The 22376-nt window shown below is 40.1% G+C and overlaps 1 protein-coding gene across 4 annotated transcripts in view; it reads left to right on the top strand.

The window, feature by feature from the left end:
- Ntrk2 (neurotrophic receptor tyrosine kinase 2) overlaps positions 1–22376 on the top strand; it is a 362470-nt gene that overhangs the window by 282450 nt on the left and 57644 nt on the right. For all 4 annotated transcript variants that reach the window (XM_058573106.1, XM_058573107.1, XM_058573105.1 and 1 more), the window contains 2 exons: positions 6092–6264; positions 12733–12967. In XM_058573106.1, the coding sequence (XP_058429089.1) occupies positions 6092–6264; positions 12733–12967 (408 nt within the window). The remainder of the gene's footprint in view (positions 1–6091; positions 6265–12732; positions 12968–22376) is intronic.

Genomic DNA, 22376 nt, shown 5'->3' with positions numbered 1-22376 from the left:
ATGTCTGCCTTAATTCTACTTCAGTTGTATATGTTAGAGGTACTTCCAGCATTCCCAAGACCCACTAACAACCCTCACAGCTGACTTCCTAGAACAGTATTATCCAATAGAAGGATGATGTGAACCACAGTGAAAGCTGCACTTATAATTTTGAATTTCCAAGTGTACACAGCAAAAAAGTAAAAAGAAACAGATGAGACATATTTTATTAATGTAGTTTAAGTCAACATGTATATAATATTATCTATCACTTCAACATATGATTAATATAAAATATTAATGAAATATTTTAAATTATTTTGTTCATATCAAGTTTCCAAAATCTGTTATTTTTCAACTGAAGCAAATCTAAATTTGGAATAATCATGTTACAAATGATGATTACTGATATGTGTCTGCTACCATGTTGGAAAGTGCATATCAAGAACATATCAAAGTAGTAAAGATTATCCATTAACAATAGACTCCACTGAATGATCCTGACCCAGAGGAACTTTGGCACATTAATCGCACATTCTCGTACATCTTGGTTGCTTGGTTTGGGAGTTTTTTCATTTTCTTTATACATTTCAAATGCTATGATGGACATTGTGCTTAGGGAGGTCTTACCATAATTTTTTTGATATTTTACCTTTCACCTTAACAAAGACACTCTGTTTCTATGATCTCTAAAAGATACAACAGAAGAATAATACGAGATAAGTATTTTTAAAAGGTCACAATCTCTATTTCATCTTGTCTTTCCTTAAATCACCTATACTTTGAAGTGCATGATCATTCTAATTCTGCAGTATCCTATCATGCCAATGTTTCAAAGCAGGCTTCCTCCCTAACTACCTTCCCATTAGCCTTAATATTTTCCCTTGCATTTAAGATGCCTTTTTTTTAATTTGTTCTTTTTAGTTATACATAACAGTAGAGAATATTTTTGACATATTTATACAAACATGGAGTACATCTTATTCTAATTAGGATCCCTGTCTTATGTGTACATGATGTGGAGATAATCTGACATAACTTTTCCTATGTACTTATATGAATACACCTCAGGTGACTTTTTATTTTCCTTATTTCCATTTCTCCTTCATTTGTTTCTAAGTTTTGTGCTAAAATTTATTTCGGGCTACTCTATTATTCCAACTGTGAATCAACATGTACTCCAGGTAGTATCTTATCGTAGCTCTGAATGAGACCTCTCCCTAGAGAATGTCTTCAGAAAGGATGGCAGCTTTGGAGTGTCAGGAAATATACTGTGAATAAGAAGAGCTGGAGCTGCAAGGTGGGCATTAGGAGTAAGAAAATAGCAATATTTAATGATTGGGCAAATATGCCTGTCAAAATGAAACTTAAGTGGAGGGGAATTTCAGGGAGGGAAAATGCCCCCCTCCATATTCATGGCCTCAGTGCATTGCCAAGGGACTCAGGGAACCGGCCAAGCCTCACATAATTGAGTAACATGACAATCAGCCATGGTACTGTAACAGAGATGATTTTTATAAATAGGGTTGATAGCAGGATTTTCCAGCTTCTGATTGCTGTCTGGCTATGGTTCCACCCTTAGAAAAATTGTCCTTAGAGTGCCAAATTCAGAAGATGATTTTGCCTAAGTTGTTACTGCCATATTTTCTGAATCTCTTAAAATAGAATTGAATCATAATTTTGAAAAAGGACCCAACATGCAAAAATGGATGGGCATATAGGATGAGGCTAGGTGCTTGTCCCATGAATAGTAAAATCTCTCCTAAGTCCAAAAATTTTACTGAAGCACAACTTTTGACATTGTACTAATTCAGAGTGGGCTCCTTTTCATCATATTTGCTTTGGGGACATAAAAATATTAGATCCTTGTTAACTTTTTCAAGGTGGTGTTACCCCAAAGAAAACCCTGTCCTCTCTCCCTCTTTTTTTTCTCCCTCCCTCTCCCTTTCTCTCCCATACCCATACACACTATAGCATTTGAACAAAATGATTTTACCAAGAATTTGTTCATGACTTGTGACAATGACCTAAAAGTATTAGCCCTTTTTCCAACTCATTTAGACTGCCATTCAGGAAGAGGTGATAACCCCTAGCAGCACTACCCCCTCATGCCTTGAGTTAGACCCTGTGCCTTATTATGTATTTTGTTGGCATTTGTGGACCTTATGTAAGCAAATTGAATGCAGGTCTGGCTTCACATTCAAATCCTTCTTTACAAGGATGCTGGGAGGCATCCCAGCTTACAATAAATACCACCCCCTCCCTTCCATGGTCCCTGGGAAATAGGTGATATTGTTTCCCTCACTTTGTAGGGGAGAAAAAAACAGTTCAGAGGTACAGGACAGAGCCGGGATTTGAGCCTGGATCTTTCAATTCTAAGCCAAAATGCCTTCTGATAGGGTACCCCACTGTGAGGATTTGCACTTGACTGGAAGAACAGGGGGAACTCCTTAGGGGAGTGCATTCATTGGGCAGCCCTTTTCAATCTTAGAAGCAATTTCATCCATCTTTTTTCTTTTTCTGGTCCTTCCTTCATTTCTACTCTTTACATATATGCATCTTTCACTTCCAGAGACCGTTCACTTTCCTTCCTTTCCTACACTCTTTTCTCTACTTTAAACAGACCTTGTTGTATCAGGAATTCTTTCAATTGCTTGACACTGGGTTAGGCAGCCAGTGATAAAAAAGGTGAATGGAACACACTTCCACTTTCAAAGGCAGGAGTCGAGATAGATATGTATCAAAAAACATAATTCAAGTCTAGTGCAAGGAATACTATGATGTATGCATTTTGCTCCTTGAGCCTAAGGATAGGACTTGGCATATGTCATTTCCATCCCCATCTCTTCCAAGTCCATCTCCTTGCCTCATCTGCTATTTTGCTACTGAGAAGTTCAGCAAAACAAAACAAGAAAACAAGCAAATGAAAAAATTTCCAAAAGCCTGCCCTTGGATAAAACCAACCTAAACAAACCGTCAAGATAGGCACATCATTCCTCCTGACTCACAGGGATGAAACCACACTAACTAGATCCAACCAGGCTAACTAACTCTGGGAGACATAGGGGATGGTGATGAGCCCTATTTCTGCAGATTCAACGGAGCAGAGACCCAGGATCAAGTTCTTAGTGTTAGCAGTTAGACATGAGCAGTGGGTCCACAGTTTAAGAAAATACTTAGTACAGAACAATTCAGTTAATCAGCAGCCCTGACTCAGTGGTTTTTGCAAGATCTGACAAGACAGCTACTTCAGGACCCTGGCCTGATCTCATTGCAGGTATTATCTACTCTTTGGTGTCATTGGCAACTGTTCATTTTGTTATTAAATGAATAAATGTACCGTTTCTATGGCAATGGCCCCCATCAAAGCTTTATGGCTTTTCTGAGCACTTGAGGATCCAATTCTGCTCACTTTCCCTAGCAGAACCAGTAGTGCTTATGATGACAGAAACCACATGCTAAAGTGAAGATAGCGAACGGTAGTCCCAGAATTTGACTGGGAAGCCACTCACTGCCTCTGGTTTAATGGAATTGATAGCTATGATTTTGTTTCCTTGGGTCAGGTCACCACTGGAAAAAGAACTTTAAATCCTGCTAAATAAAGCAGTTAAGGAAAATTCTAGATTCTCTGAGGCTCCCAGCTGATGATGCTTTGTGATCTTGCACTGTCTCTATCATCCTAATGTTTTCTTGATGATGACACAAGGCAAGCCCTGAAAACTCATTGATATCCTCTGTGGAAAGAGGCCCTAGGCATGGGAATTTGCATATTGAAAACTCGTCCTGTGATGGACGTGGTGATGAGTTGCTCAGCACCCTCCCCCTGGAAATGAAGGACTTGCTTCTCCAGTTGCTGGGGAAATTCCAACCAACAAACAGTCCTCAGAAGCCTGCCCCATTAGGGGACTTAGCAATTCCATTCAAGGTGATATCTCTCTCTGGAGATGATCTCCATACAATGATTGGATAATAAAGAGCTATAACGACTTAGCCCCCTTGACACAACTCAGGACAGCTCTGTAGGTCCATCCTATAGAACAGAGGAGGATTCTGTGAGATTGCATCACAGTTCAGCTTCACCCTCTGTCCAACCTTTTGGGCAGGTACTGATCTTAAGAACATGCTTTAATGAATGTCTCACATCCTAATCATCATCTCAGGTCTCTCCCCAGGGAACTTAGCCTATGGCATATCCCTAGATCTATAGGTGGTTCATATCGGGAGTATCCCCAGAGGAAGAGTCAAGTTAAGGCAGCCACCTGGAAAATGACCACCAGGACCTGGCGGTATTCTTGGACATGCTGTTGAGTTTTACAGTCCATACAAATCTGTTCCAATGCTTAATTTAAGTGAACATGAATGTTCACATTTGCTGTCTAACCTTGATAATGACTAGGCATTATCAATCCCCCTGCAGAAGGATTCACATACGCACATGCCACCTCAACTAAGGGTCATTCTCATAATTTCTTTCTCCTTATCCCTCAGTTTAAAGCAACCACTCTAAACTCTATTCCTCTCAGAATTTGGTTTTCATGGCTTTATAATTCATTCACCAACATCGATTGAATAAAACCTTCTATGTGCCTTGCACTGTGCCCAGAGCTGGCAATGCAGAGATGGAGATGGCACAGAGATAGATCTCTCACACAGTATTAGTGGTCAGATGTTCAAAATTAGTTTCATTAAGATAAAATCAAAATGTCAATAGTGCGGGTTCCTCCTAAAAGTTCTAGAGTAGAATTCATTTCCTTGTGTAAACTAGATTTTTGAGGCCATCCATATTCCTTGGCTTATTAACCCTTCATCCATTTTCAAAGCCAGGTGCATAACATCCTTTCTTCCCTCTAACCTTTATTTCTGATCTTTAGACCTTCTCTGTCTTTGCTCTTATAAGGACTCTTGTTTGATATTGGACCACCAGCTGATCCAGGCTAATTGCCTCATATTAAAATCCTTAATTATATCTGCAGAGCTCCTTTCACTATGGAAAGTAGCATATTCACAGCTTCTGGGGGTTAGGTTATAGACAATGTTGAGGGGGGTCATTATTCAACCTCCAACACCAGTGACCACACCCAAAATGGTATTCCAGGCATAGGAATGAGCATGTCCAAAAGTAAGGGGGCACAATTTTTTGTGATTTGGGTGGCTACAGATATTTCATAAAGCAAAACCATGATTTTCGGAGAAGAGTCAAGGGATCATGGTGCACAGACATGGAGGAGAGATGGTTCATTCAGGACACTGGTTTTGAACTTTGTTTATAGTTATTTACATAAGCTTCTTATCTCCCTATTCATCCATAAATACAAAGGGTCAGGATCAGGGCCAGTGTCTTCCTGATGCCCCTATAGCCCTGGCTTAGTGTAGCTTATGACAAGACTCAGCACATTTATATGACATCAACAAATTCCACATTTACTAGGGTGTTGTGGTGTTGGGGTAGTTTGAGCAGAGATCCAAAGGCATCTGAACCAGGTTGGCATGCTTCTGAGTTTCTTCATTTTGGCAGTATTACCAGTCTTGCACATCACTGGGTGGGGACAGTTCTTGAGCTGGTGACGTGTGTGAGCACAGGTTGGAGACGGCTTTGGAGTGTCACATAAATTAAAAGTGATCCCTGTTGAAACTGGAAGATGGGTCTATGAAGGCTCATTGCATCCTTCTTCTGACTGAACATTTTCATAATGTAAAATATCTTAAAGATTACTTTAGCAGAAGTGAACTGCAAACAGCATCAAAGAAAGCTCAACAGGCCAAGAGGGAAGAGAAGCCCAAGAATCACTGGGCCCAGAACAGGGTTAAAAAGCATGAAGACTGTAAAGTGACTCCTGTCTGTAACTTAATGAAGGAACTTCTGTGAAAGTGCTTTATAAACTATAAAGCTCTACATACCCATAAAGGATTATTCTTCAGTTATTAATAATAAACATTATTTCTTCAGGAATTAGGCTGTTTTCCAATCTTTTACGTAATAAAGGAGATAAATGTTCTTCTAGAATTCTTAGGACCCACTGATATAATTCCTTCTTGCAGCAAGCAACCTTCCCTTTGATGTCCCTGGTTTAACAGGTGTTGGTTTTCTCCTGTCTCTGCCTCTCCTCCTCAGACTCTAAAGGATGCCAGCGACAATGCACGCAAGGACTTCCATCGCGAGGCTGAGCTGCTGACCAACCTCCAGCACGAGCACATTGTTAAGTTCTATGGCGTCTGTGTGGAGGGTGACCCACTCATCATGGTCTTTGAGTACATGAAGCATGGGGACCTCAACAAGTTCCTTAGGTACAGTAAGGAGTGGAGGGGAAGGTGGGCTGGAAGAGGGAATAGGACTTCCCAGCTCAGGCAATTTGTAGCAGAAGATATGGTGTTCCTGGTAAGGGTGAAGGGATCTTTCTTTGGAACAGTATTTTCTGATAACAACAGCAACACATGCCAGAGAAGGGAACTGGACAAAAAAAAAGGCAAGGATATTATTATTTTTATTTTTCTTAAATCAACTAATTCTACATAATGTTGCTAATGATTCAATTTCATGTAACTTGCATATATTGAGCATATTATGATACATGACATGTGCACTGGAGATGGGTCTTAGTGGGCATATATGAGTTGCCAGGTGCATAAGAGAAGAATATTATTTAAGGCCAAGGAACAATAAGAACTAAGTACCAAGATGCCACCATGAAAGGTGTGGTCAAGTGAGAACAAAGAGTATGGGGTTACCAGACTATGGAATGAACCTGGGGAGATAAAGTAGAAAAATAGCTGGAGCATGTTGTTTGGACTTTATTCTGAGGACATGAAGACCAACCAGGTCAGTAGTTCAGTGAATCTACAGTGGAAGAAACAGAACCCAAAGAGCCAAATCTTATAAACAAAAGAGGTAGGATGATATTTGGTGAAACCATTGAAGCTTTGGGATCATGGTTATTGCAAAGACTCCAAGATCATTAAAACATGGACAGGTTCAACTTGACGGACTTTGTGGTAAGCAGGGTCACAAAAGAAATCAAGGCAAGGAAGGGAAAAGTGGATGCAAAAGGGAGTCATTGGGTTATTAAATAGGATTGGGGTCATTTGGATTTCTAGCATTGTCCTGGGGTTTTAATTCACTGTTGGCTTCTCAAGAAGTTCCTTTCCTCCAGCAATGGGAGGAGGAGGCACAAGAAAGGAGACAGCTCAGAATGAGCAGAATCTGATGCAAGGAAAGGTAAAGTGTTTTTGGAAAAGCAAGACTAACTCACAAAATATGAGGGATTCTAAGAGTGACCTCTGAGGAGACATAGTGGCAAGAAAATATGAGCAGAGATTTTGGCCTTCAGACAGAGTTGAGGTTGAATTTGAACTCTAGTTTTTATTAATTGAGTAACCTCCTGGCTGTTCTGATGAGAATATTGAACTAGCCAGGGAGCCATGAGAAAGGAACTAGAAATTTTTTATCCTAGAAGCAAACAGAAAGTGTTCAATAAGCAGCCAGATGCTTGATTCTGCTAGTAGCAATTTCTACCAGTAACCTGGCTGCCTCAGAGAAATCACAGGAGTTTGATAAGATGAAGGAAGTTGGTGGCTACTCTGGAAGGATTTATTGAAAGCATTCTCATTTTGTATCTGTCTTGAAAGAGAAGTAATACATGATGTCTGATACCCACTGGTCAAGGAAACCAAGTAATATCTTTATTTGAATTAATCAGGGGCACAAATAGAGGTACTACATGCAAGATAATGAACCTGAAGAATCTGAAGTCCTGATAATAACAGGAGACTTATGTTCTTCTTCCTTTTCTGTATTAGCTGCTATTGTCCCACAAGTGGGTTTTTGGTCTACTTTGCTCAGTGATCTCTGTTCCTGGGGGTTTTGAGTTAGATTTCTAAGTCTGTACTGGCTCTAACATCCTATTCATGCTATGTCCTTTCAAATTTGGCTGGCTCTCATTTTTGACAGAGTAGTTAGTGTACTGCCTAACTACTATATCTTGATATCTAGATAGCATAACTTAAGAGAAACAGGAAAGATGTTAGAGGCACATCTTTCCACTGACCACTTGCCCTTTTTGGCCTGATTCCTTACCTGTAAAATGGGTATAATATGTATCTCAAGTACAAGTATGGGAACTCTTGTGAAGAAAGGTAATCAACAAAGGTTTTCCCCATAACCCTTCATCTCTGCTACATTTTCCTCTTTATTTTAGTTCAGGGGTCCTAGAGAGTGACACCTTTTGTGTGATGGCAGTGCCTATATCTCTCTGCCCTCCTCCTATTTCCCATGGTACTGTAGAGGGCTTTGCAAAGAAATCAGCCCCAGTTAGCTTCACACATCCGCTAGAAGATTCAGACATGGTGCAGTTTAAGTAATCAGTCAATCACTGTGAGAACAGTAGAAGGGGGAGTGTGTACTGCTGTTTTTAGAAATGTCATCACATGGTTGGTGCCGTCTGAATCATTTTTATCATCTCTAGCCTCATGGCTACACATACAATTTAGTTCTCCTTGGCTGGGATGGATCCCCATTCTCTGCTTTTCCTCTGATTGTGTGGGTGAGGCAATGCTGGATAAGATTAGGAGCACATAGTCAATTCTAAGTATTCAGAAACAATCCTAATGCATTATCCTATATCAACAAGATTTTTATTGCAGGTGATAAGCATGGGATGATGGTTGCTTTTGCATGTTGTTTTATCAGATCTAGTAAAAAGAGGAAAAGAAGCTGAATTTGGTTGGAGTCTAGCTGTTTGTTCCTAGGAGAAAGGTTTTCACCAGGCCTCAGGCTACTTTCTTAATCCAGTCTGGTGCTTTCCCAAAACTCTAGCATAACAGATCCAAATGTGCTCACCTTGATGCAATTAAATGCCTCTATGTGCTCAGAGTGTGTGTGTGTGTGTGTGTGTGTGTGTGTGTAGCAGGGAAGAGAAAAGGGGTGAGAGGAAGAGGGACAGGGAGAGAGAGACAGAGAGAAAGGGGAGAGAGAGAGAGAGAGAGATAATTTGATTCTCTCACTTTGTAGCTCTTTCAACCACACCCTGGTCTCCTTCCTGCCTTCCAAAGAGGAAGGCACTAGGTTTTCCCTTGGCATCCTGCACAGGGTGTGGAGGAATTGGAAACCTACCCTGCTTAATTTCAGAATCTGCCAAGCTCTATAAACAAGAGGTCTGCCATGCCAAGAATCAAGTTCTCAGGTGCAGTAATGCACTGCTAGTACAGGCTGTCCTCTTTCTGGGAGGATACCTAATATATATATATATATATATATTCCCTGAGTGTCCCTGGCATTGCCTGATAAAGACAGATGTCTTCTTGTATAACTCCACCTCTTTTATTAATGTAAAAGCATATATTGAGCCAGCTCTATCCGAGGTTGGGTGGAAAAAGAGGAGGGAACTACAATAGCTGATTTCAAGAATTTTATAATGTTTCCTTTTAGAATCTGTCCAGAGTTCCCCTCTAGTGAGAGGAAAGATATTTTCCAAGCAGTAGCGGCTAATATTTATTAAGCCTTTCCAAGCATGTTTTAGCTTGCATAAACCTAATAAGCTATTTGAATTATCATTTCCATGTTACAATTGAAGCAACTGAGTCACATAGTTAGCAGGTGACAGAACTGGGACTCAAACCCATGACCCCTGACTGCAAAGCCCATAGTCTTAACCACTATGCAACTCTTCCTGCTGAAGTAGCTGTGAAAAAATTCAGAAGGAGATGGTTAACAGGTAGAGGGATGCAGTTGCATAGGAGGAATGACTGCTAATATTCTATAGCCAGTAGGGTAAAGATGGTTGCAAACAATTAATTGTATATTTCAAAATAGCTAGGAGAGAATATATTGAATCTTCCCCCAACACAAAGAAATGATGTTTAAGAGAAGTATATGCCAATTGTTCTGAGCTAATAATTCATTATGCATTGTATACATTCACTGAAACATCATCCTGTAACTCATAGATATGTTTGATTATTATGTCAATTAAATTTTTAAAATTTTAAAAATTAAAAAAATTACTTTAATTAAAAAAAATTCAGAAAGAAAGAAATGTGCTGCGGAATTCCAGAGCCTGTGCAAGATGGTGAATTTCTAGCTGCAACCCACACTGGTAACAAGATGAGGAAGGTTGAGCAGCCTCTTGGTCAGGCCCTACAAACCTGCTACTTGCCCCCCAGGCCAGGGTTCGCGGAGTGTAATTTCGCCTCTTAAGGACCCTTCTCCTCGCAGAGGTGAAATACATTTCTATTTCCAAGAACTGTAGGAGAATCTGGGGAGCAACAGCAGAGTTTGCTGTGCTTATTTTATTTAGGCTTCTCTTAAGAATTGTTCAGAAGATTCGCCTGCCTTTCTTTTTAGAGCAGAACTTTCTGCTTAAAGAAAGCATCCAGAGGCTTCTGCCAATAAAAAGCACTTGGTTCACACACCCAGAAGCAAACAGGAGAAATGACTTAACAATGCAGGAGCCTCACACATGGACGTGCCAACTCACGTGCAATTGCTAGTGTGAAATGCACACAGGTGGCTTCTGTACTGCCTTCGGGAAGACCCTTCCTCTGCTCTGGGGTCTTTGCTTCTGACAGATACTTAGAGCAGTTCACTTTTCTGGGACTGAAATAAGGATGTGGGCAATCCACAAATTATTTTAATCTTTGAATTAAAATTATGAAGCTTACATCCTGGCCCAGATATTTGGAGGGTTTATTTCAGATCTACCTTTATTATGTGCATCCCCACATCTTTCTCCTGGTGTTGAGTCCTCAGTAAAACTGAGGAAGAGACATGAAAATAGTCTCACTTTCCCCTGCTCCCTAAAGGATTAGACTTGATTAACCATTAATGAGGTGAAAAGGGCCAGCCCTTTGGTATCCTAAAGAGGAAAAACGTGTGCTTTCATATCACCTCTTCATATTGTTTTTTAGAGATAATTTTTTTTTTTTGCAAAGCCTTCTTTCTCTCTGGCTTTGCTATGAAAGGTCATGAAACATTATCAAGCAAAGTCTTCATGCTTCCTCCCATCAATAGCCTTAGAAGTGTGCAGTTAGTATCAATAGTTTAGGGAATAAGGAAACAGGCCCAGAAACATTATGTAACAATCCTGAGGTCACACAGATAATGTGTTAGGACTGGATTCAGATTCAGTTCTGATACTCAGTTTGGCCTCTGTACTACAAAACCTCTTATCTTCAGGGCAGGATTTAGAGCTAAGGAAAGCCCCAAACATTCCCTGGTTCCTCAGTGTAACAAGAGGCAGTTGGGGGTTCTGGTTTGAGAAGAGAAATCCAGGAAGCTCCTGCCTCGAGAACGGTTAAATCCAAGTATTTAGAGACAGAAGGGACCAAAGAGATAATACAGAACAATGTCCCTTTGTATTTTTGATTAACAAGGAAATTGAAGATTGGAGAAGTTAATAGATGTCTTAAGATCATGGTGCTAGGTACCAGAAGGCCTGGGAGACTCCCTCAACCCCTTGTCTAGTACTTGTTTCCTGAGAATGCAAGATCTGGTGACAACACACTTTGGAAGGGAGAACCATTGTGTGCTGGAGCCATGATGGAAGGCCAAGGACATACCTGTGGCTAGAGCAGTTCATGGGTAAGAAGCAGGGCAAAATGTGAGGCTGCTTTTTTGTGGATGTCTTTTTTGTGGATGTCTTTTTTGTGGATGTCTTTCTCATTTGCAAATATTAATATAGTTCTTGAACCCTGCAGATGATATGACATCATCTATTTTTAAATTTATTTAAAATTCTATATTTATTTTAAATATTTAAAAATATCTTGAAGGAGAACTTCCCCTCCCTTATTTTCTTCTGCAAGGGAGAAGCCTTGGACCATGCCTTGGCCAGGCCCAGCAGCAAACCATACCTTTATTACTTGCCCTGCAGCGCCCCCTCAGGCCATCAGGGGCAGTGATGTCTGTTTTGGAGGCTTAGTGCTAGATCCGGGTCTGCAACTGCCATTGCTAAGGGCAGCATCCTAAGCCTGACTCTCTTCTCCATGAGGCATATGCCAATATTAAGATGCCCTAATTCATCATATACCTAGGAAGGGTATATAAGATAGAAGAAAAAGAAGGTTAAAAATACCGTAACTCCACCCCACCACCTCCATAGTATAGAGAATCAAACTTTCCCCAGTGAGAGAAAAATCTGTGTTGTGATTCAGAAGAGTTATCTTATATGTTGATCAGTACATGTGTTTGTCCAGAAGTCCGGAGGAGTGTGGGCAAAAGGAAATGGTAATTTTCACTGGGAATGAGTGTCCATGTTGAGTACTCTGGGACTCTACTGAGCTAGGCATGAAGTTGAGGGCAGCTTGAGAGTATAGCAGATGGACTGAAGGAGACCACCAGCTGTGCAACTCTGGTGCTGGTGGGAAAACTCTGGAGGGATCAGCTTCTGGAGGTGCTGCAGCAGCCGGCTCAGTGGAGAGGGATGGGAATCCCACTGGGGTGTTATGACCACATCTAGAGAAGCAATCTCTCCCCAGTGTTTTGTGTTGCTTGGGTTACCTTCTGCTTCTCTGAGTCAGAAGCTCTGCCTAATGCCTTTTCTGGAGCCCCTAAAATATAAACCTGTATGTGTATTGTAGTGTGGGAGGGAACCCATGTGGCCCTGGGAATTCACATTCTTGGGGGAAATGAAGCATCCTGGGTGGGAAGGGAAGCATCTTAGTCTCTTCTTTGTGCTAAGTCAGGCAGCCTCTTTAGGCATGGGCAGTTGAGGCAGAGCAAAGAGCTGAGGCTGCACCTGTGCCTTCCTTGTCTTTCCCCAGGGCACATGGACCTGATGCAGTGCTGATGGCGGAAGGCAACCCGCCTACGGAGCTGACGCAGTCACAGATGCTGCACATTGCCCAGCAGATCGCGGCAGGCATGGTCTACCTGGCATCCCAGCACTTCGTGCACCGAGACCTGGCCACCCGGAACTGCCTCGTTGGGGAGAACCTGCTGGTGAAAATCGGGGATTTTGGGATGTCCCGGGATGTGTACAGCACTGACTACTACAGGGTGAGTGGCTGTGCAGGCACGGGATCCTTCTTTTGCAGAGGATCCCCTGTTGTGTTGGGTTGCCATAACAAAACGTGCTAGGACAGGGGACTTTGACAACAAAAGTTTGTTTCTCACAGTTCTGGAGGCCCAAGATCAAGGTGGTAGCAGGTCTGACTTCTGCTGAGGCCTCTTTCCTGAACTTGCCACTCGTTACCTTCTTTCTGTGTCCTCATGTGATTTTTATTTTTATTATTATTTTTTTAATGTTCACAGTTCTCTATGTAGCTCTTATATCCAGATCTCCTCTTCTTATAAGGCCATCTGTCACATTGAATTAAGGCCCTCCCTAATGGTTTCTTTTTCACCTAATCATCTCTTTAAACTCTTATTTCCAAATACAGTGACATTTTGGAGTATTGGTGGTAAGGTCTTCAACATAAGAAGATAACACAGTTTAGCTCTTGACATCCCTCCTATTCTTTTCATGGCTTTCCAGAGTAGTGTTTAACATCTTCAAGAGTTTTCAACTTGAGAATTTCCAGAGGAACATAAGGATGTGGGGTATTCCTGGAGGTCAGAGATTGAAGGATTTGGAGGTTAGGTTTCAGTCTGAAATTATGCCTGGAGCCTTTGTTCTAGGTTTGAATTAAGAAAAAAACTGGTTCACATCAACTATCACAGGGGAGTGGAGTTATAGAATCTGCTGATTATTAGAACTGACCCCCAGGATATGATGTATTAGTTAACTGAAGTGTTAGAACTTGGGTATGAGCCCTCAAAGTCATAATAATTAGAATGAAGGTTTGGGGTCAATGTTCTACTATCCCAACACCCAGTTTGTTTTCTCATTTGTGTTGCTTGACTTTCAAGGGGAGAGGAAGGAAATCAGAAGTCAAGAAATACTGTGCTGGATGTATATAGCCTAAGAGGATAAGACACAGAACTTGAATTTCCTAATAGGTTGGGGTTGGTAAAGATTATGCCTTGTTCTTCCCATGGTTGCTTATTTTTGAGAAGGCAACTTCTTAGTTTCTTTTCTATACTACTACCTGCATATAGCATTAATGATCTCCAATGCCTCTGTACTTTAGCAGAACCAACTTTACCACAATTAGTTTAAGAAAATGAATGCATTGCTTTGCTGCATGTTCTTTGGTAGATTGTTTTTGGTGTTTCTTCCTTTGCCACCTTGATAAGCATTGCTCACATTTTATGTGGCAACAAGGGATAGAGATTAAATTAATAGGATTCTCTTGGTTATATCATAGGCACAGTCTTCACCAGAGTTCAAAACGGAGCTTGAAAGCACCTGTCTTGAGTCTAGAAATGACTAGTTCATTCCCAATATCTAAAACATGAAAGATATTTTACCTATTAATAGATGCATCTACTCTACTAGTTAATTATTTTCTTGGTGAGAGGTGGGTTTGGGGTGTTTCTTAGCCTCAGAAGACAAAGAAACACATGGGTGCAAGACTAAGGGAAAGCTTTGCTGACCTTTATGCATATCTAAGGCAGAAACAACAGCTTTTTCTTTACCAATAAGTTAATAATGGTTTCAAAGTAAGTGCTCAGTAAATGTTTGAACCTGATTATTACCAAATCAATAAAGATGCACTTTATCTCCAAAGCCAAGACTGAACTAAGTGGAATTTCTAGAAAAAACATCTCAGAAAATAAATACAGAAAATCTCAACAATATAATTCAAAAATAGGCAAAGAATTTTTTTATTAGTTGCTCATGACAATACAATGATTTTGACATATCATACATTTGAATCAAATGGGGTATAATTTCTCATTTTTCCAAGTGTACAGGTTGTAGAATCACATTGGTTATACGGCCACGTATATACATACAGCAATACTAGTGTCAATTTTATTCTGCTGCCCTTCCTCTCCACCTTTCCCCTCTCCTCCCCTCCAATCACCTCTCTCTACCCAATCAAATATGACACATTTCTCTCTTTTTTTTTCTCCCTCACATCATCATACATGTATTTTGTATAACGATGAGGGTCTTCTTCCATCTTCCATGCAATTTCCCTTCTCCCTCCCATTCCCTCCCACCTCTCTTCCCTATTTAGTGGTAATCTTCTTCTCATGTTCTTCCTCCATACCCTATTTTGAGTCACCCCCCTTATATCAAAGACATTCGGCATTTGGTTTTTAGGGATTGGCCAACTTCACTTAGCATAATCTGCTCTAATGCAAATGCCATGATCTTGTTATAAAGAATTTGAATATATGTTTCTCCACAAAGAGATCCAAATGTCCAATTAGCACATGTAAAAATGCTCAATATCATTAGTTATTAAGGAAATGCAAAGAAAAACTATAATGAGCTATCACTTTACACCCACTGGGATGATTTGGTGAGAAGACAGTAATAAGTATTGATGAGAACGTGGAGAAATTGAAACTCTCATATGTTGCTGGTAGGAATGTAAAATGGTTCAGCTACTTTGGAAAACAGTTTGGTTGTTCCTCAAAATGTTCAACATGGAGTCACCATAGAATTCAGTATTATTCTACTCCTAGGTGCATACCCAATAGAATTGAAATTATATGTTCACACCAAAGCTCTTCTAAAGAGTGGAAACAATTTAAGAATCCATTAATGAATTAATGGAAATCCATACAATAAAATATTATTCATCAATACAAAGGAGTGAATTACTGATTCATGCTACAGCATGGATAAACCTTAACAACATTATGCTAGGTGAAAGAAACCACACACAAAAAGACACTTATTGGGGACTGGGATTGCAGCTCAGTGGTAGAGCACTTGCCTAGCATGTGTGAGGCACTGGGTTCAATCCTCAGCACCACATAATAAATAAATAAATAAATAAAGGTATTGTGTTCATCTACAACTAAAATAGATACGTATTGTGTGATTCCATTTATGTGAAATATCCACAACAAGAAAATACATGGGAACAGGAAATTGATTTGTAAGGGTCCGGCGAAGCGTCGGAGGAAGAGACCACCAAGAGACTACTCATGCAATTGGCAGAAGGGGATTTATTGATCCAGCATGCTGGGGCTCCGTGCCCACTCAAGAAGGGAGAGCAGCCCAGAGCCCAGAGCAGAGGTTGTGCAATGCTTAAGTACACTTTTTGGGGAGGGCGGGACTTTACATACATCACAGTCTCCTTTAACAAATCATCATACACTGCGGGAAAATCAAACAACAATTCCTAAACATGATTAGTTCATTCATTGGCGGAAACAGGTCGGGCGGGGGTGATAGGTCAGTTCTAAAGCGGGGTACACATTTAAACTCATTGGTCCAGGCCCTGCGATGCCTACGTGCAAGGCCACACAGGGCCCTAAGTTATTAAACAACCAGGCGGTCAGGGGGAATATTTACTGGGCAGTTCGAGTATTGTCTTAACAGCTACAGGAATTTCAGGTTTTGCATGTAGCATAGGAACTTAACAATACCTGGTCCTTTACATTTTAACTCAGGCCTTGCAGCTTAGAAACTTTACAATGCCCAGTCTTTTACACTTTAACTTCAATTTCTTTTACCCTTACAGATTCATATTCCAGAGGCTAGAGGGAAGGGAGATTGAGGAGTGACTGCCACTGGTTGTGATAAAAAAATGTTCTAAAATTAGTTGTGACAGTTGCACAGTTTTGTGAGTATGCTAAGGGGAAAAAAAACTGCATTGTTCCCTTTAAAAAGGTAACTATGGTATGTGACTCTTATCTCAAATATAAAGAAAAACAATCCTGTAAAGAAAAATACTAGTGAAATATTGGTCATCATCATGCACATAAAGAGTGAATCTTGATCATCTGCACATTATAAAAACATTGATATTTGTTATCTACCATATTTTATTATCTTTTGTTGAAAAGAAAACCCTCCACATATGTGACAAGATCCTGAAGTACCTCCTGCTGAGCTGATAGGAGGAAATAACGATCCGCAGCTCCTTTATTTGTTAAACACTCCAGTCATTAAGAAATGAGCTTCAGATGTCATGTTAATTTCATCCTCCCTGCCCCATAGTCTTTACTAAGTTGTACTTGCAGAGTTTGCAGGTCTGTGTTTGTTTTGTTTGCTTGTTTTTCCAACTCAGAACAAGGGAAATGAACGGGCCTCTGTTTCAGGCGGGAGGGGCAGGAGAGGGGAGGAAGTGGAGGATGGATGGGAGATCCAACAATGGATAGCCCGCCCCCAGGAAAACAAAGAAATTTTGAATTCTATTTTGATGTTTCCAAAATTTTGAAATGATGGTCCACCCTTTGGTTTTGTAGAAGTATTTACAGAAATATTTTTGCTTATTGAAAAAGTATATGGGGGGTGGGCATTCTGTTGAGTTTGTTGAACGAACAAGCAGAAGGCGCTGCTTGGGTTTGCAGAACTTCAGTATGTCTGCGGTGGCTCTGTCTCAGAGCACACTTGCTTTCACATGAGTTTTCCCCCTGTTGGATCATTTATGTGCCCCGTGGCACTCCATCCCCATGATGGTGTCTCTTTATCTTGTCTATCACCATAGCTAGGGTCACGTGCTGTCCTTAAGGTTCAGGTATCTCATTGGCCACACCTTAAGTAAGGTTTCTCTTCCTCATTTTCTTCTTATCCTCTCCAACAGCCTGTACCAAACACGAAAGTGAGTAACTGTAGCTGACATGGGCTGTAACCACGGTGCCAAAAATCCTTTCTGCCACAGTAATGACAGAAGGTTTTGTGTTGACCTCTGCCCTCCATACAGGAGGATCAGGAATGGAGTCGACTAGAAGTAACATATTCCTTAGCTTTATGGAAAAACTGATCCCTGTAGAAGCCTGAGACTTCTTCTCACAGTGGCTTGTGAGCAGCCATGTAGGGTAGACAAGACACTGAGCAATCCAGGAGGGAGGGGCTGGTGGCAGCTGTTCCTCCATCATGAGGGAGCTGGCAGAACCAGGAAATGGAGGCCACAAGGCTTCCACCCAGTTGCAGCTGAGCTAATTATACCCTACCAATGCAGGGAGAAATCGGAACACTGCATTTGCATTGAAACCAGCCCGACATGGCGGGTCCAAAATTACTCTAGCATTTATATTCTTTGAATTGTTTTAATTAGCGGCTCTGCAGTACCAGTCTTCTATTTTGTGTTTTATTTCTTCCTTCCACTGGCAAAACCTGACATTTAGGAAACATCTGAACCAGATTTTTTGTCACATTATGCCTGTTAGAGACCCAGGATCTCACTCTACTTGGTCATTTCTGTGCCACCATGGATCCACTGAAAATTTTTAATGTGCCCTTTGGTAGTTTTCACTATTTGGGTCTAAAATGAATGTGATGTGCTGTTAAGTGGACAGCTCCAAGTATCTGAAACCCTAGCTTTTAAGTCTTGCTCTCCCTTGGGCATTAGCTTCATATTGAAATGATAAGAAATCCTATCCTTTAATTCATCTTCCACTTAAGAAGAAAAGAAAACCAAGCAGAACAAGTAAGTTGATTTATGATAGACATTTAAAGAAGCAAATGAATATAACTTGGCGAAGCAAGACCCCTGGGCAGAATCTGAAAGTGTTAAAATGATATCAAGCAAAAAAGTCCAAAAAATCATTGTTAGTTGCTGAATACGACTTTATCATCTCATCTGTGGAGAGAAAACAGAATGTATTGTACTAAAACCCAGCGAATATAGCAAACAGCCAATGAACCCATTTGAACCCAAGCACTCTTACCTTACTCTGCCCACTATGGAGCAGGCTGATGAATTAGAAAATAAGTTCCTGATCACAGAAAGGAGGAGAAGGTTTGGATAATTTAAGACTAGACAAGAAGATTAAAAAATAATGAAGAGTTAACTATCATACCTTGTCTTTAAAAAGAATTTATTTATTTTAAGGAATATTTTATGTAATGTGAACATTTTAGATAGATAGATAGGTAGACAGATGGATGCATTTCAAAAATGTTTTTTAGTGTCTCATGTAATGTTCCAATGCTATTCCCTCATGAAGAGCAGCATAAGAGGAAATTATAGTTTTGCCTTCTCTCTCACTTCCTACAAACTGAGCAATTGCTCACAAATATGTGATCTCTCAATATTTCATACAAATAGGCATTGCAGCATAGAGCTACAATCTCTTGCATCATGGAAACTGGTTCATATCTATGTCTTTCTTGCTAGTATGAGAGAAGATAGAGGACAATCTTACATGGTTTTGTATCTGCACAAACTGACACAGTGCATGGCACATACTAGGTGGTCAATAAATGATTGTTGAATAAGTCACCCCACTAGGAAAACAATCTCTAAGTGTGTTCTTTTTAGCCCCATAGATGAATACAGAAAATAATCAGATTTGCATTTGAGTTGATCTTTGAGGCTAGGAGCACTGACTTCAGGAAATAAAGCTAGGGATTTAGAGACATCCTAATTTCAGACAATTTCTTTGCAGTAAAGAGCCCAGGGCTAAAATTTGCTTCCAATAAATACCATAGTAAGAAAACTTCCTCAGTATGTGTCTAGAACACTTGAAACCAGACATAGTGTTCATTTTAAGGGACAAGTCAGTCTCTTCCTTTGTGTCATTAACTCTCATTTGCATGTATTTCCTTATTTTCTCTGCCACTATATAATACTTACAGAGTGACTCTTAACATTCACATGAACAATTACAGACCTTTCTGTTTGGGCTCTTTTGATTAAAGTGACTTCAGGAACATAAAAGGTTGTTTATTTTATGAAATCATCTTCAATCTATGCTTCTATCAACACTTAGAACATAGTTCGGAGGAACCTGTCTGCCAAGGAGAAATCAGAACATTGAGTTCAGACTAATTCTATATTAAACTGGATTTGCATAAATTGTTTCAATATTCTAAATTGGTTTAATTTGTATTCATGCTTTCCTAAGAACCTTTTACATATGCTTTGGAGTTGCAATGGGAATATGAGTCCTCTCATTCATTCACTTATTCAACACATATTTATGAAACAACTACTATGTGTTAGATTCTATGGTACACACAAAGGCATCCAGATAAATACTATGTGGGCTCTTCTTGGACATTTCAGTATAATGAGATATATTCACAGGGACACAACATTTGATCTGGTATTTAAGATTGTATAAACTCCAAATTGTTTTATTGGCAAGAAGGCCCTATAGCAGGAAGGGGAGGGAAAGCGTATGAAGTAGCACATAAAGACATCATGGTGTATAGTCAAGGAATGGGAACTGGAACTCTTTTGCCATGCATTTGAGGCTATTTAAGTAATTATCAGATTTCAAAAGGGTCTGTTGGCTATGCTAAAGACTTTCAACTTCATCCTTTGGCAGCAGAGAGCCAATGAAAATTTTTTACTAGAAAGTGACATATCATATTAGATTCTGATATGCCATGTGATTAAACAGACCCTCCCAACAAAGGCCCAAATCGTCATCCCAGTACCTATTTGATTTGCTTAGTGCCGCATCTTTCCAAATGGGTCCACGAGCTGTCAATGACTATGCTTCAATAAATGAGATTCATGGTCATTATAGGGTCTTTCCTCTCTTACTATCCCTTGTGACCTTTCGACAAGGGCTACAGAAAGTTGCAGAAGCCAGCAATGAAAAAGCCTGGATGTATATTGTCCAGGCTCTCCTCCCACCCATTTCCCAATTGCTAAAGAATGTTAGAGGGGTAAATCTTTTTTGTTTATTGTTTTCTTTGTTTGGTTTTTTGTTTGTTGTTTTCTTGTTTGTTTGTGGTCTTCTGAGTCTTGTATTCCTGAAACCACTAGCCCATCAATTTGACACAGATGTGCTGCTCTCAGAAATTAAGTCTGCTTGTAATTGCACTCAGAATAAAGGTAGGAAAGAGTGGGCATTACCCAGTGGCTTGAACGGACCAAAAGGATTTAGATGCCTCAAAGTCCTGAGAAGACCCATCAGCAGGTTCTTTCTCTCCCTGAACACAATTTTTGAAGGAGTCAGACCCCAGTTTTCTCATGCCTGTGACATTCTGTGTTCTTGCATCACTCAGTCCAGAGCTAGCAACAAAACATTAATTGGGATGTAAAGGAAACAGCATCAGATTTGGATCCTGAAGACAAAGGCTGAAGTCTCTGATTTCCTTTTTCTATCCTTATGATCAGTTAGGAATGCATTTCGCTAAAGGTAGAGATATGCTACCAAAGGTGGTTGTTTTAGCATGTGACAGGAAGTTCTCAGATGGGAAGTTTCTGGTTAGTTCAGAGGCTTCTAATTTCGGAGGTTTGGGCTGAACTGGTGCCTTCTTTGGTCTTTCCCTCGTGGCTGCAAGATGGCTGCAGCATCCTCAGACATCAAAACTGCAATCAGAGGAGGCAGAGGCAAGTATCTGCAGGAAACAAATATATTTTCCCTGCACACATTATTTGTCCCATCAGGAAATAATCTTTCCTAGAACATCCCTGTTTAAAGACTTATTTTATTCTTTATTTTCTAGAGGTGGGTTAATACTAATGGCTGGGCTCACTTGCCAGAGATGTGTGGTTTCTTACTAAAAACCTAGACAAAACCGGGGATCAATTACTAGGAAAAAGGAAATGAATGGTTTTGGGGTGAGGAAGAAGATGATCTGCCACACTCACCTTATGCACCCACCATGACAACCTTTTTAATTTTCAATAAGTTCTTACCTTCAAAATGTTTTGAAAAAAACCAATTGAAGTGACATATAATTATTGGTTAAAAAAAAAAGTACTGGAATTTCTCAGCAATCTTTAGTCCTTTACATGTAATGCTTTCCCCGCCCCCCACCCCACCCCCCCCGCCGGCTTTTTTAAAGATCCTATCCTATCAAAAAAATTTGATTATGATGTGCTTGGCTACCGTATCATTCATATTTCTTGTGTTTGGGTTCATTGGATTTCTTGACTTCATGGGCTTTACACTTTTCATCAGTTTAGAAAAAATTTTGAACATTTCCTGTATTCCTCCCACCAAGGGGCTGATTTCACTTACATTAGGCACTTGGGGCTGTCACATGGCTCACTGAGCTCTTTTCATATTTTTGGATTGTTTTTTCTCTGTTTCATTTCTGAAAGTTTCTATTGTTTTATGGTCAATTTCAGTAATCTTTTCTTTTATAATGTCCAATTTTATTTTATTACCATTCAGCATATTTTTCATTTCACCCTTTGTAGTTTTTATTTCTAGAAATACAATGTAATTATTATATCTATCATGCCTAGAGTTAACTATTTGGGGGTGGGGGTACTGGGATTGAACTCACTCAACTACTAAGCCACATCCCCAGGCCTATTTTGTATTTTACTTAAAGTCAGGGTCTCACTGAGTTGCTTAGTGCCTCGCTTTTGCTGCAACTGGCTTTGAACTCGTGATCCTCCTGTCTCAGCCTCCCAAGCTGCTGGGATTACAGGCATGTGCTATCATGTCTGGCTATAGTTAACTTTTTAAACATATGGAATATAGT

The sequence above is a fragment of the Marmota monax genome, unplaced genomic scaffold (genome assembly GCF_021218885.2).
Source record: "Marmota monax isolate L192 unplaced genomic scaffold, Marmota_monax_Labrador192_F-V1.1 WCK01_AAM20220418_F8-fsc00265, whole genome shotgun sequence".
In the NCBI taxonomy this organism is placed as follows: Eukaryota; Metazoa; Chordata; class Mammalia; order Rodentia; family Sciuridae; genus Marmota; species Marmota monax.
The sequence above is the reverse complement of the archived record's forward strand: the minus strand, read 5'-3'. Positions and strand labels throughout refer to the sequence as shown.